Source organism: Onychostoma macrolepis, chromosome 08 (genome assembly GCF_012432095.1).
Source record: "Onychostoma macrolepis isolate SWU-2019 chromosome 08, ASM1243209v1, whole genome shotgun sequence".
In the NCBI taxonomy this organism is placed as follows: domain Eukaryota; kingdom Metazoa; phylum Chordata; class Actinopteri; order Cypriniformes; family Cyprinidae; genus Onychostoma; species Onychostoma macrolepis.
Window position 1 is genome coordinate 10461719 of NC_081162.1, and position 16804 is coordinate 10478522.

At 36.0% G+C, this 16804-nt stretch overlaps 1 protein-coding gene across 5 annotated transcripts; it reads left to right on the forward strand.

Moving 5' to 3' along the window:
* The first annotated feature begins 5784 nt into the window (after positions 1-5784).
* LOC131545225 (zinc-alpha-2-glycoprotein-like) lies at positions 5785-16127 on the forward strand. Of its 5 annotated transcripts, XM_058783849.1 has the most exons (8): positions 5785-5960; positions 6560-6625; positions 12638-12895; positions 13116-13388; positions 13491-13781; positions 13897-14019; positions 14128-14172; positions 14729-16127. In XM_058783849.1, the coding sequence occupies exons 3-8, from the start codon at positions 12652-12654 to the stop codon at positions 14803-14805; spliced, it is 1053 nt and encodes a 350-aa protein (XP_058639832.1). In that variant the 5' UTR covers positions 5785-5960; positions 6560-6625; positions 12638-12651; the 3' UTR covers positions 14806-16127. The 5 variants fall into 5 exon arrangements, with proteins under 5 accessions (XP_058639832.1, XP_058639831.1, XP_058639829.1 ...); XM_058783848.1 differs by lacking the exon at positions 6560-6625 and having other exon boundaries at positions 11517-12895; XM_058783846.1 differs by lacking the exon at positions 6560-6625.
* The last annotated feature ends 677 nt before the right edge of the window (positions 16128-16804 follow it).

Consider the following 16804-nt stretch of genomic DNA (forward strand, 5'->3'; position numbering starts at 1 on the left):
TGCACCACGTTGTTTAAATAGCAAATGCATTTGCACCCATTTGTGTGCTCATGGGCGTGCTGGTCTGAAAACGAGGTGTGTTCAGGTGCAGTGTTGGCGCGTTGCTATTTTGAGGCAAGTGAAATAGACTGCGCCATTGACCAACTAAAACCTAGTCTAAAGTCAATGGCGCAGTATTTTTTTGTTATTTAAAGAGTGCGCTAGTAATATGCGCTTATTACACACACAGCAGCACACAAACATGCCAAATATTAGGATTACAATGTAAAAGATTATTATTGTGTAGGCTACATAAATATAAAAATGCATACGTTACAATGGATAGTCATTGCATGTATTAGAATTAAGCTACCTATTTGCTCGCGCACGAGCAGCTCCGTTTCCTCTCTGGTGATGTCGTGTAAATAGCGAATCCGCCATGGCTCGAGCGCAACTGGCTCTTAAAGGTAATGGGAGATGAGAATCTGATTGGTTTATTGCAGGTTATGCCCAAAACACACCCAATACTCATTAAGAGAATAGGGACAACACTTTTAGACCATGTGCCGGGCACGCCGACCGTTTTCCCTGTCGTTAAACTAGCAAAAATGGATTCGGACATGCCCTAAGTGCACCTGCATCATGCGCTTTAGACCATGCGCTTAGATCGTTAAAATAGGGCCCATTGTTTTGTTTTTTTGGTTTGTTTTTTGGCAGCAGCGGTCATGAATTGTCAGTCATGTTCTTTTCTGTCTTTTCTATTTATTCTAGTAATTCTCTCACCTTTTCTCATCACGTTGTTCCTTTTTAAATTCAGATATGGCCTCAGAACTTTAATGCAACTAAGATGATAAATATTTTCATACATAAACTTTATATACATGGCATTTTCATCTGAATATCATGTTTTTCCATGTCAAAAGTGAACTCTTCCATATTTTGTCCACTGAAACCATCCGAGAAATGTAGTGGACCTGGTTTATCATTTTTCAACAATTCACATCCAGAACTGTCACAAGCCGGGCTTGAACTTGGGTCTCTGGTGTGGTGGTTGCGAGATCTACCACTGAGCCACGAGAGAGAAACAAAACACTTAAGACAGTATTCCAGGAAATGAAGGTTTATTTATAAAAAAAAAAAGTCTTTGCAGGAATAATACAACAAAAGTTCTTCTCAGACCGAGGTATTAACATCAAAATGGAAAAAGCCAAAAGAGAAAAACAAAACTCCACGAGGGGAAAAAATAAAGCCAGGGAACAATAACAATCAAAGAAACGAACTCAGGATACCTTACTTGGGGTAGCTTAGAGAGGCTTTAGTGAGACCAGGCAGGAAACACAGGGCATAGACTCAAAAACCGAGTGAGGAACCAAGGGAAAAATACACAACTTAAATACACTGGGGGAAACAAGGCACAGGTGAGCTGGATAATGCTAACAAGGCCACACGAGGAAGAACTAAGGCAGAGGAGAACACAGGGGACCTCTAGAGGCACAGAGACAAACTACAGGAGGAAGGATGCTGACAAGAACTTGTACACCTTCACATGAATGGAAAGAAATTAAAGACTCTTTATTCATGATATTCATATTGACATTACTCATATTGCGCAACATGAAAGCGCTTTTTATTATTACCGGTATTCTCAATTCTACATCTAAATCTTTCAAGGAAATAACAACAATACATAGAAGCTACATCTGTTATTAAATGTTTTGTGTGTTAATACTGTTATAGAGGCTAGAGCTCTCACTGTGTGTGATTTAAGTGTCCCTTAAAGGGATAGTTCAACCAAAAATGAAAATTTGATGTTTATCTGCTTACCCCCAGGGCATCCAAGATGTAGGTGACTTTGTTTCTTCAGTAGAACACAAACAAAGATTTTTAACTCAAACCTTTGCAGTCTGTCAGTCCTATAATGCCAGTCAATGGGCACAGAATCTTTGAGAGAAAAAAAAACATGCATACACAAATCCAAATTAAACCTTGCAGCTCGTGACAATACATTGATACGAAAAGATCAGATAAACATCAAATTTTCATTTTTGGTGAACTATCCCTTTAAGATAAAATGCTCAATTTTTTATGCTGTTATACACATCACAAAATATTGTATCACCATCATTTTGCTCTTCATCATGGTAGTTTGAATCATTCTTACTGTAAGTATAAACATTCTTTCAGTTGTTTAACCCTGGTGTACAGACGTTCTCTCTTAACATTATTGTCTGTTGTTCCTCAACAGCAAATCAAAGTTCATTTGGCACATTTTCAGCAGCGAACAAAGTGAAGTGTTTTTCACCTACTTATGGAAAACAGACAACAGGGTGTGACAAAATATTAAAGAATTGTTTCGATTAGAATTAAGAATTATGTTTAGAAATGTAACATGAGACACAGATACACATCTCACTGTTTTTCCAGCATCTCACAACCCCAGTGAACTGCAAATCAGCTTTTCTGTGATATGCTTTATCTTAAGGGGAAAGTGAAAACGGCTCAATAAAAAGTTTTTATTTACCAATAAGGTGCGTCATATAACACTAGATGTGAAAAACACACATACACTGTAATTGCTTTGAATAAAAGTGTGCAAAATGATAACTTTTATGATAATATATATATATATATATAAAACCCATAAAACCCAGCTCCTCACTAACTACAGCTACAACCTCAAAGCCATTATTAAAGAAATTGGCAAAAATCTGAAAGACACTCATGATGAATCTCTAAAAATACACTTTGACCTTCATAATAAACTCTACTTAACCCTAAACAGAACCACTAAATTTGCCAATTATTTATTGATTAGACCATTTAAAAAAAAGACAAATCCTCTCCAAATACAGATTAAGTAACCATGATTTAGAAATAGAGAGAGCAAGACATAGACAAACATGGACAGAGCGAGAGCAGAGGATCTGTAGACACTGTGATCTACAGAAAATAGAGAACGAGAAACACTTTCTGCTGATTTGTCCTAAATATCACAATGTGAGGGAAACATTTCTCCCCAGATTTAAAGCACTGATCCCATCATTTACTGAACTTAGTGATACTGAGAAAATGCCCTTCTTACTTGGAGAAGGTGATAACACAGCTGCACTAGCTGCAAAATATGTATTAACCATTCACAACGTTAGATGTTAAACATGATTAACTTGAAATTGACTTACTTTATCTTTTCATTTATTTAGATGGATTTTATTTATTATTATTTATGTTGTTATTTATGTTGTTGTTATATATATGTTAATGTTTTAGCAACATTGTGTTACACAGTCATGCTAATAAAGCTGAATTGAATTGAATTGAGAGAGAGAGAGAGAGAGAGAGAGAGGGAGATGAAAGCTGCATGTGTGAATTACCTGCATCTGCGCATCTCTCTACAATGAAGCTGTGAGTTTAGTTACTTCAAAAACAGTGACTTTATCCCTTGTTGCTGAGAAATATAATGTAGCACATAGGCGCACAGTGTGTAAGGCTAGGCAAGGCTTAGCCTTTTCGCCACAGGTTGGAAATTCGCTGAACATTATAGCGACAGACTGTTGAGTGCATGAATACAGTGATCTCGTCATTGCACTTTCACTAATGCTTGCATCATACAGTGCAAACACAATGTAAATAAGAGATTCATAGTGCAGTGTAGACTGCGTCATTGAATATAAACTTGCGCTGTTTGATTGACAGCTCCAGCAAGAGAGCATTCTTTGATCGCTTTCTGTAGGTTATATAATTTTAATAACTGATTATTTTCATGCTATTAAGAAACAATTTACCGCACTGTTAAATGAACAATAAACTGTGACTGATTAAACAAAGAATCCACAGTGAAATGTATCAAACAAACAAAGAATGCTCTACTGAGACATCCACATACAGTATAGTTGAAAATAAATAAGCAATTTCCTCTGATTAAAATCCTTTGGAAGGTAATGTTATTTTTAGTCTATAGTGATCCTGTATTGCTCTTCTCTCCTGGTCATCTCACTCATGCTCCAGTGGGTGGGGCCAAAGATGCAATGATATAGAAGTAGACCTTGATCTGATTCTACAGAGGCGGGCTTTCATTGCACAATGATGTCATTATTTGACAAAATCTGAAACAATTTGTTTTCTGAGCTTGGTTTCAATAAAAGCTGTTTTTGGACAAACAAGGTATAGTTTTGAGCTCTGAAACTTACTGGATGTTTTATAGTAAAATGACCTCTTACAGTACATGACAAAACATCAAGGAAAATTAGATTTTTCAAGTCATGGCCCCTTTAAATTCAAAGCACAAACTTGATTAACCATTAACTCTTCCCTTTTCACTCAAGCAATATTGTTAATGTTTAAATTAGCCTACAATATTTTGATTGTTTACTTTTTTGAATTTTGACTTTTTATGTAAATGTAGCAGGTTTAATACAAATAACAAAAATAACACATATTTGACAAATTGTGTAACTATAAGTCATTATGTGTAAAAACTTTAAACACTTTCTGTGTTAGCAGGAACAACACTTTGGCTGAGTTAAAATTAACACAAAATGTGTTGTCCTTATTTAGACACAGAGATGCATTAAGAAACAACGCAGGTTGTGTTGTTTTCAACACATCCTTTTGAACTCTTTCACCGCCAGCGTTTTTTAAAAAAGTTGCCAGCCACCGCCAGCGTTTTTGATGATTTTCACCTAACTTTGACGGCCCTCAGAATATTTTCTGCTATGAATATAAGAACATATTATATATCAAAATAAAGAACCAAGTCTATTTTATTCTATCTTCATGTGTTCATGTTTTATGACCATTTGAATACAGGTGGGTCCCATCAAAAATACAACATTTTGGACAAAAAACTGAGAAAAATGCATTTTTATCAAAGTAGTGCATTTTCATGCAAAATGCATTCAGATGTCATATTCTTTCACCTGTAAATAATTATATGAATAATTTAAATTGCATTCAATAAACAGAACAGACACACAAACATATACATACATGATTATACACACACACACAGGCTACATACATACATATGCATACATATACTGTACATGCACACACACACACACACACACGTCCACACACACACATATGATTATACACACACACACAGGCTACATACATACATATGCATACATATACTGTACATGCACACACACACGTACACACACACACACGTACACACACACACATATGATTATACACACACACACAGGCTACATACATACATATGCATACATATACTGTACATGCACACACACACGTACACACACAAATGTACACACGTACACACACACATGTGCACACACACACACACACACACAGATAGATAGATAGATAGATAGATAGATAGATAGAACCCACACACACACACACACACACACACACAGGCTACATACATACATATGCATACATATACTGTACATGCAGACAGACAGACATACAGATAGATGGTCAAAATGGTCAAAGCATGATCTACATAGGCTATGATCTATATATGATCTACATTTTCTCTGATCCTTCCATTTATGCCGATCATCTTCTATTCGCACCCTAAAGACCCGGAAGTCCCGTAACTCATTCAGGACATGCGCTAGGGCTTTCCTTACCGTAATACACCTAGAACACGGATTGCCGTAAAAACTCGTCAATGGCGGGGAAGCGTTGTCTCTTAATTGACGAGATATCTCGTCAATGGCATTGAAAGGGTTAAAGAGAATAATAAACCTAAACCTTGCTTGTCAGTTGACTGCGTCATTGAGTTAATAAATTATAGACTTCAGGGCAAGGTGTCAGAAACTGGTTTGGGGAAGTACTATTAAAAATATGAAACTGAACAGGCAGCTTCAAAAACAATAAAAAGTGTTGTAAAAATAGTCTAGCCTAACTATATGAAAATATGCAATACTTGTTTGGAAAAAATGAAGTAATTTACTCAATGAATGCTTTTTGTGTGTGTCTGTTGACATGCTTCACAGTCACCAAAGCAGGTAAGAAGAATTACAGTTATTTTCCTTTAGAGCATCTAATATATCTAAAATAATTGTGCAATTTTTAAGTTTTTTTTTTTTTTTTATAAAATATTACAGTAATTAAACACTGAAAGTAATGAGACAAGAAATATTACTGATCTATGCTTTGTCTCCTAGTGTATATGGGTGATTCTTCAATTGGGGGCTATTTTGCCATCTTACATTTTGATGAATTAAATTTGGTTGAATTTTGTTAGAATTATGTCAAGACAATGTTTACATCCTTTGATGTAAAGATATAATAATGGCCACGACTGAGCTTAAATATAATTTGAGTATTTTATATCTATTTGCCAACTGGCACTGCAAAACGTCATTCCCATCACAACATCAAAAAGTCTCATAATGCAAAGAATTTATCAAGGAGATCATTTAAACTCATTTATCTTGCAAACATTGTTAACCTTCAACAATACGTATAAAAACAAAATGTTTCCATTCAGCGAATTACATATATTTTCTTGTTCTTACCATCAAAATGTGTTTTCTGTGTTCATCAAAGCACACATTTGTTTAATTTCTGGAAAATTAATTTTAGATGTTTTTTCTTTGAATAGGTGGATGAGTATTTCATTAGGCTTTTCATGTAGCACCTCAAGATTGAACATAAAACAGTTTTAAAGGTATGTTTGCTGTAAATTAAGCAACGTGGCGGTAATGACATACTGTTCTGGTAATGACATAGTGTTTTGGTAATGACAAATGAAAAGTGCACTGATACATAAAGCAAATTTAAAGGCTTAAATAATGACTTCTGGTGAGTGTTGTTGAAAGAAATGGACAGATGTGAGGAGATGTATATAAATATGACACAACCATCAACTTGAACATGTTTATTTCAATCATGCAGAAACCATGCAATATTTTCTAGAGAATCAATTGTCACAATGGGATAAACAGCATAAACATATCCTTCATAAACATTTCATAACTATGAATATTACCATTAGGTGAAATATTATATGTTTGGGTTAATAACGCATAAAAGTTGCACACTAGTTGACCAAACATGAACATCCAGAACTATATATCTCCAAGGACCGCCCTCTTGACAGATCTCTTATAAGCTTTCCTGTTTCTTTTCTTCTTTTGTATCTTTCCTTTTCTCTGTCAATGTACTGCTGATATTTTACTGGATCTTCCTTCAATTCTTTTCTATAATCTCTAGACCTTTCAGTTGATTTCTTGGGAGCCATTCTGGTTAAAAAATAAGAAAAAATAGTTTTAGGAAGTAAGGCATCCCACTTAAGTTTCATTGCAAAATCACACTATTATGCTTCTTTAACTTAATTTATAAACACATAATATGATATAGATAGTGACACAGAACATGTCATTACCACCATCACTTGTCATTACCATCACAACAAGTTGTGTGTTGGTAATGACGTGTTATGTAATGACATTTTTATTTTTTTCAGGAAAAAAGATGCTAGGTCATGGTTTTGCTAACATCACTCAACAGCTAATACAAAAAGAACTTTAAATACACATAAATCATGTGAATATATATATATATATTTATCAAAATATTGCTGCTACAGCATTTATGGTAATGACGCTGAATAAGTCTATATAAAATATTATTTGAATTAACTAAACTATTTATTTTATAATATAATATTTTTAACATTAATGTATAACCTGGGGACATAAAAGTTCCCCAATTGAAGAATCACCCATATGTTGACTACTTTAGTATAGCATTCCAAATGAAATTGAATTTAACTGATTTGAGTAATGATTCTTTTTTCTGAACAATTATAAACAAGTTTGAAAAAAATCTGAGTACAAGCTACTCACAGTTAAGCTACCCTTCTGAAAAGTAGCTAGCTACACTATGAATAATTATAATGAAGTTATAGGCCTAAGTAAAATATTTTGGGTTTAAAACAACATACTGTAATGCAATCATGATTTCAAAGAGTAGGGTGAATTCAGGTTTATTGGGGCACTTTTCCAAGCCATTTCAATGACAAAAAGTGTCCCAATCATTTGATTTTGTAAACTATCCGATACATAGGCTAATAATAAAATACTGTATAATTATATAGTTATATTATCTTAAACTGACTGTCAAAATGCAAAATTGCTACTAATGTAACACCAATGCAAGAACAAAATGTATGCAACTTAAACTGGAATTTAAACGTTAAACTTTAAATTTTAAAAGGCTATTATTCACCTCCTGCATGTGCTTTAAGTCTTCGACGTAGACCGCATTTTAATCTTTGTTTTGCGTAAATTACTGTTGATTCAGTAAGGGATAATCAACGGCTAGCTGTGCATTAAAGGCAGGGGCAAATTTCAGGTACGGGGGCCCCAACACAATAACTATATGCTCTTTTACGCCTAATCCTTATTTTGCTCGCTAGCTCTCTTTCATTAGCTATAATTATTATTTATTATAACTATTAACCCTTCACAACTTAGGTAGCCTAAATAATTAGTCAACCTGATACTATTCTAAAGCAACACAGTCTCATCCCAACTCGTCACATATTGACGCGTGGTCAGGACCGTTTTGGCGTCGCTTTTTGACGCTCAAGGTACCCCTTTAGCGTCACTTTTCTACGTGAAGGGTCCTCCATTGTTTTCAGTTGTTTTCTTAATTTAATGGTTTGCATGCATTTGTAAAAAATATAAATAATTTTATATAAATTTTTACTTTCATTGGAGCACCTAACCCCACCCGTACCCTAAACCTACCCATCTCTGAACAATATAAAACACACACAGGCAAATATAAATGCAGTCACAAGTATTTATTGCAAAAAACAACCATAAATAAGCATTATAAATGCATTACAAACATGTCGTGTTGCATTCCAAGTCTTCTGAAGCCATACGATACATTTATGAGAAGAAGAGAGCAAAACATAAGGTTTTAATCGCTGAAAATGATCCAGCTCCGCTAACGTACTCACATCTCATTCAAAAAGATACTCCCGTAGCATGACGCAATCGGTCACGGTCACGAGATACTCAAGAGCCAATGGCATTTCACAACAGCATGGAGCAATTGGTCACGAGACACACAAGAGCCAATTGCTAACGCAAGGCTACTTCTGGCGGCATTTTTTGAATTCGCACACAGAGGCCGTTTCTCAAATGGAAGGCTGCATCCTCCGGAGGTCGCATTTGTAGGCTGCATACGTCACAAAGAAGATCTTATTTTAGTATATTAATGGTTATAAATTTGACCATTATTCTTAGTTAAGTGTAAATTGTTGTAATATGCTTTTGACTCGCAAATGTAATGCTTAGTTAACTGAAATAAACCAGGCTTGATGACGTATGCAGCCTACAAATGCGACCTCCGGAGGATGCAGCCTTCCGTTTGAGAAACGGCCAGAGACAGCACACATTAAGAGCTTTAGGGCGGATGGACGGCGATCTCGTCTATTCCTTTCACAAATAAATCGTTTTGCCTCGAAAGACTTGGAATATTATTTAAAAAAAATAAATAAATTATGACGGTAGTTGCATCTGCCTGTTGTATCTTGTGCTTTATTGACAAATGGTAGGTTTAGGGGCAGGGGTTGGGTTACGTGCTCATAAATGTGTAAATAGTGTAATGTAAATAAAACCCCAACATATATGCAATAATAGCAATATTATTGCCCAATATATAATTTAATCATGACGATAAGCCTTTTGCGTCGGCATATTGACGCTAAGGGTTTCTTATTTAAAGCAATGGAGGACCCTGCACGTCAAAAAACGACGCCAAAGGGTCCTGACCAAGCGTCAATATGTGACGAGTTGGGATGAGACTGTGTTGTCTAAAGCCATATTAAGCTACCTTATTTTTTTCGGATCACAAAAGATGACATTATATAAAAAAATGCTTGCACTTGTCCATTTAATGAATTGTAGCCTAAACTTCTTCAGTCTTTTTACAAAAAGGATTAAAATGTCATAAAAATTACCCCATTCAACTCGTTCCGTATTCCAAGTGTTCTTATGGCGTACGATAGGGTTTGCCGAGAAACAAATTGAAAATGTAATCTATTAAGCGAAAATCTCCAGTCATTGCATTCGTGCATTTATACGCATTTTTCTAGCTATCTCGCTTATGCTATGGTCATTTGCCAGCATTCAAATGACACGCGAAAATCATCCATTTAGCCTAGCTAAGTAAATCGGAAATGTTTACTGTAACTGTCTCACTCTGTATTACTATTCTACTGTAACTGTATGTTACTATGGTTACCAATGTTCATAGGAAGCACATTAATATAGAACGTGATTAAACTGACCTGGAACTACCTGTGCAGTTAAACGAATTTAATCAACACCTGCCAGCCAATCAGAATCGAGTATTCAGACAGACCATGGCATAATGTGAAATATCCACTCCTGTACAACCTTTGCAATATTATCAGATGATCTCTTGTTGGTGGAAAGACTGTAAAGCTGCGCGATGCGTGATATCACAACAGATGGCGGTAATGAAATAATTTAGTTTGTGATCTAGTCAGAAGAAGACGCTGCGTGCGCTGCTTCAATCCATTTACAGGCTCGTGAGTCGTGACTCGTCAGAACGCAAAACGGAATGTCGGTCGCGCTACACCACTACTTGATGGAAAAAGTAGTTAGCTACAGGAAAAGCTACACTGTTTCAAAAGTAGCGTCGCTACTGTAAAGCTACTGAAAAATGTAGTTACGCTAGCAGCGTTGCAACTTGTAGCTACTCCCCAACACTGTTAGGAAGTTATAATATGAGGCTATAGGCTGTCATGATAGCTCTAAACTGCTTGATGATACAAGCTTGTTAAAATGGTGGGTTAAGTTGAGCAAGTGGCTCAACTCACCCCTTGATTATTATTAAAGCATTACTTTATTGTAATTCTACATTGCAATCTTACATTTTATTGCTGAAATGATGTGACATTTTGAATTTTAGACCAAACAACATCATGCCACGCTTTTACAGTAGCCTATATAAACGGAAGACAGGCAGGGCTTCAGTTCCTCTTGTAAAGTTGGACAGAGCAGTGGGAGAGGTACAGAAAGGAAGGTCCATAGGTCAGGTAGCAAGGGACATGAAGATCAACTCGATGATTTTTTTTTTTTCCTTTAAAGAGATCCATGGATTTGAAAATAAAAAAAATAAATAAAAAAATAAAAATAGGAGAAGTACAAAGGGTACAATAGAACAGGTCAAAAGAAGTCAATTATTTGCTTTGATATAGCATGCGTCAAACTGCGCTCCTGGATGGCCACTGTCCTGCAGAGTCTAGCTTCAACCAGCTCCATCACTCCTGCCTGGACATTTCTAGTAATCCTGAAGACCTTAGCTGTGTCAGAAATCCCCCCCTATACCTTGAAATAGGCCACTATTTGAGGGGTGTTTACTAGTTTACATAGTTACTGAGTGCACTCATTCAATCCCACAATGAATGCAATAACGAGTAATACATTACAATGTAATACTACAACCAATATATACTCAGAATATACATAAGGCACTGTGAAGATTGTGCTGAATGAATTTTCATGTTTTGCCAGAAGATGGCACCTGCAACTGATCTATCCATACATTTTCCAAACTGCTTGTCCAATGTGGGTACAGCGTAAAATCACACAGGTATACGTTCCTTTTTTAATGATTATTAAAATTTTTAATTAAGGTTTACACATGCTAGTTTCTATGACAGAGATGAAGATAAACCTGTTAATTACTACCTGAGCTGCCAGTTTCAAATGATTATTAAACAGCAAGCACAAATAAAAAAATAAAAAAAATAAAAAAAAATAAAACAGAACAACACATAAATCATAAACCTTTCCAGATCCCGTCCCTCCTCTCTCTCTCCAAATTCGTTTCCTATCTACCTACTGTCCTATTGAATAAAAGGTAAAAACACCAAAAATAAATCTTTAAAAAAATATATACACACAAATCCAAACATTAACAAAGTCAAATCACACACAGTACAACACATCTAAATCAATTCACTTTCAATAGCGTTGCCTAACGGTTAGAGAGTCTGAATTTTAACCCAAAGGTTTGAGTCTCATTACCGGCAGGAATTGTAGGTGGGTGGAGTGGAAGTGCAGTCTTCCAATGACTGAGGTGCCCTTGAGGAAGGCACATGCTAGGTGCCTTCAATTGCCCCACGGGCGCTGCAGCAAATGGCTGCCCACTGTTCTGGGTGTGTTTGTGTGCATGCACTTGGATGGGTTAAATGCAGAGCACAAATTCCAAGTATGGGCTACCATACTTGGCAACATGTAATGTCACTGACTTTTTTTTTTTTCACTTTCATAATCATTCAAAAGTAACTTCAAATACACTTCATATGTTAAAGCACCAGTATTAAACTTTGGCCACTCTGTTCGCTGGGGTTCTCAGGGAAATACAAATACGCATATTTTAAAAATTCCCATTGTCACACGACCCAAGGCAACTAAGGAAACAGGAACTAAACACAGGAAACAGGATGAAAAAAAAGAGTCCTTGAATGTGGCAATTCTAGGCTACAACACATTAAAACATATATGCATTAATCACAGATACATGAGTTAAAGCAAACAGGTTTCCAGAAATAAATACACTATGGTCCTTATTAACTCTTGATATTAGAACATGTCTAGAAATTTTGTACGTTTTTTGCATTTATCCACAGGTTCTCACTCACTGATGGCGTTTGCAACATATATAGTTGGACAAACACCATTTCCTGAGTTCAGTGTTGTGCTGATGTTGGATGATGTGCAAATAGGATATTATGACTCAACCACATGGAGTGTTATAAATCGCATTCCACGTGATTCAAAGTACCAAAATGAAGAGAAAAGTGATGCTGATTTTGTATTTCTCGATATGTATAACAACATGAAAGAGCGAGCTATTTATTTTAAGGAACATCTAAATCAAACAAATGGTGAGAGCTGGCCAACACATTGATTATATTACACATAACTTTGATAACAAATGCAGAGTTTGTACATCATATTTTGTTATTTCTTATTTATAAGCGTGAAAAGTACATTTGCTAGAGACAGTTATGATTACAAGTATTTTCAGTCAACATCTTGTATGTATATTGTCAGTGCAGACTAGTGAGTCTTTTAGGAAACTAATTTTCTTTCTGTTCATTGAAGGTGTACATGTTCAACAGAGACTTGCTGGATGTGAACTGCTGAATGATGATAAACCAGGTCTACTGCAGAGATGGGATTCTTTCAATGGACAAGAAATAGGAGAATACACCTTTGACACAGAAAAAAATGTCCAGACAAAAATAATATGGGGGCCATGGAGCCAATTAACAAGATTTCAGATGAAGTTTCTGATTGAAAATATTTATCAACCTATTTGCATTAAAGTTTTGCGTAGGTACTTGAATACGAAAAAGAACAGTGTAATGAGAAAAGGTGATAGAATCAACCCAATTAACATAAGTGTAATTATGCAATGAACCCAACAATTTAATGTTAACGCATAAACAGTAACACTTCTCATTTTTCTCTGTATAGTTAAACCCAGAGTCAGACTCATGAAAAAGACCCTCTCAGACTCTCATGGGCTTCAGATCAGCTGTCTGGCCACTGGTTTTTACCCCCGTCACATTAACCTGACCCTGTTCAGAGATGGTCAGCCTGTGGATGATGATCAGATCACAGGAGGAGAGATTCTGCCCAACGGAGACGGAACTTACCAGATGAAGAAGAGTTTGGTGATCAGTGAAGAAGAGCTACATGAGGGCCATAAATATAACTGTTCAATGAAGCACCTCAATCTGGACAACAAACTGGACATTACATTTGGTAAAGAAAAACTAATAAACAATCAAAAACGCAATGAAAAACACCTTTATCTGTCCATTATCTTACTGTTTTTTTTTTCTTCTGTTATTACTTTTTTAATTCACCACATTGTCAGATGTGGCTGAATATGAGCCAGGATCAACTACGCAGTCTGTAGTTATCATTGTGCTGGTGTTTGTGTGTGGGGCTGTTCTCGTCATAACTGCACTCATCATATGGAGGAAGATACATACTGCTGGTAAATGTTCTGTACAGACCAGTTCATTCCTTTAGACCTCTTTCAAAGTACACTGTAGGCAGTTTTATATGTTCCTGTTATTTGATACTCTGTGTCATTCTTATTCAGGACAAGGTTTCAAGAAGTCACAAAGTGATGACTCTTTTACTCCATGTGAGTACACTTTTTTATAAAGTAATATGAATGCAGCATGTTAATTTCCTTGGTTAATTTTGGAAACTTTTTTTTCTTCATTTCTGCTTCCACCCATGATTAAACATGACAAGTAAGTCTATGGTCCTACATTAAAGTCAAGACCACATGCAAAACTTTGCAAGATAAAAATGAACCTATGTGGCCTGAAAATCATATTGTTTAAGTGCCCCTATTATTCCATTTTTAAGGTTCATAATATTGTTTTGGGGGTCTCCTACAATAGGTTTTCATGCATCATGGTAAAAAAAAAAAAATGCTTTAATTTTCTCAAAATATGCATTTAATATCACATCGTTTTCTCAAACGATTCTCATTCTTCCAACAGTTCAAAGATTCAGTCTCTCTAAGCCCCTCCTTTACGTGAGCCTACTCTGCTCTCATTGGTCAATGGCCCAGTCTGTTGTGATTTGTCTACCACATAGAGCATGTCGGAAACAATACGCTCATTACCATAATTCCATATTTTGAACGCTCAACAGAAAATATAAACACCTCTTATTTATCATACTTACAGGTTGTGATTCACTGGAGCCAGCTGGTTCAAATAAACTACTGAGACATCTTTCAAGAGCAAGCATTGAATTGAATTGAATCCCGCATTGAACTCACTGAGAGTCACAGTCATCAGTAAAATGACGGGAATACAAAAAAAGATTGGGATTGCTGTGATACAGTGGAAAAAAATAAATGGAGTGGAAACTCACCCCTCAGGCTAGATTACTGTAATGCTCTTTATACTGGAATTAGCCAGTCCTTACTGTCATGTCTACAACTGGTACAGAACGCCACAGCTCATTTTTTGACAAAGACAAAAAGGAGGGAGCATATTACTCGTTTTAGCAAAGTACAAAGTTGATTTTAAGGTTTTAGTATTTGTATTTTAAGACTGCATGGTCTCGCTCCTACATCTCAGACTCAGATCTTCTTCATCCTTATTCTTCCCAGAGAATGCTCAGATCATCTTCTTAGTTTTTATTGACTGTTCTAAAATCTCGATTTATAACTAAGGCCCCGTTTACACTAGTGCGTTTTCATTTTAAAACGGCGTTTCCGCTGCGTTTCAGAAATGATCTCCGTTTACACTACTAACCGAAAACGCATGGCACGTGACCATTCATGCAGGTACAACCATAGAGATGTATAGGTAGATCCCTATTATTTAGATCGCTGACGCGTCTGCGTGCTAGGAGCGGTCGAATGGGGAATCTACCCATAGAGCTTGGCAACCGACGTCACTGCGCAGTGCATTCTGGGACGTAAACAAGAGGGCGCCGCGATATTGTGAGGCCACATCGGGCGAGACTTAAAACAACCACATGAAAAACAATGTTGAAAAGTCGATTAAAAGAACAAAATGTACTATACAGAGACAAACTTCTAACGGACGCAAGAAAACGGTACCTGGAAAAGATGGCCAACCACCCGCACCTATATTTTTGCCTGATTTTGATTTAGATAACCGCACCCGATCGTCACATTCAGGGTTCATATACGGTCATGAAAAACCTGGAAAAGTCATGGAATTTTAAAACAGCAATTTCCCATGCCTGTAAACTTTTGGAAAAATAAATAAAGCCAGAAAGTTTTGGAAAAGTCATGTTTCACAATTCTATGTACAGTAGAATTGTGCTTAATCAGGTCCTGAATTTCGGTGCGGGATTGTATGGAGTCAATTTAATGCCGCATTTATATGCAAAAGAAAATAAAGTTTTGCAAAGAAAAATAAAGAATTGCAAAAGAAAATGAAGTATTGCAAAAAGAAAATAAGTTTTGCAAATAAAAATAAAGAATTGCAAAATAGATAAATAAAACAGAGCAAAAGCAATGATTTTGCAATACATATTTTCCATGGCCATATCTACTAATTTATTTGCAATGCAGCTTTTATTTTGCGTTTCAGTCAAGTTTGAGCTTGCAATACGTCTCACTTTGTGGTGCTGTTTTGACATGGGGGTGGAGTCAGGGCACGGGGGCGTGTCCAACAGGCCTGGGCATGCCTCCCTGGAAGTGACATCATCGGCCCGAGACGCAGATCACAGCTGATCCAGGCACCGTCATTGAGCAGAGGCATGCGGGCGGATAGTTTCCTTTTATTCACTAGCTTTAAAACATGCATGTTTTCATTTTATTAACAAATGTATATGTGTATTAGCAGCGTTTGCTCAAGTTAAAGAAGTTGTTAATATGAACATCTGCTGTTTATTTCTCTCAATGTGTGCACACTTTTATAGCATTAAAATGTGTATTGTTTCATCTGGTTAACTAAATGTGCATTAATAGTGCTTGTTTAAAATCTCTTAACCTGTGCACAGCACTCTTTGTTTACATTAGTTCAGAGTTACTGCTAGTTTTAATGTAAAAGAATGCAATTAACTTCACAAACTGTACATCATTGAAAAGGTCTAAGACTCAAGCTTCATATCCATCTCGACTTCATTTACATAACTCCTGGCATAAATTAAGAAATGACTGGCACTAGAAGTTTAAAAAAAGATTAAAAAGTCTTTTTGGTTTAGTTTTGTCGTGGCCACTAGATATTAAGTCGTGGGAACATGATAATACTGTATGTCGTGGCCATGAGTTTAATCAT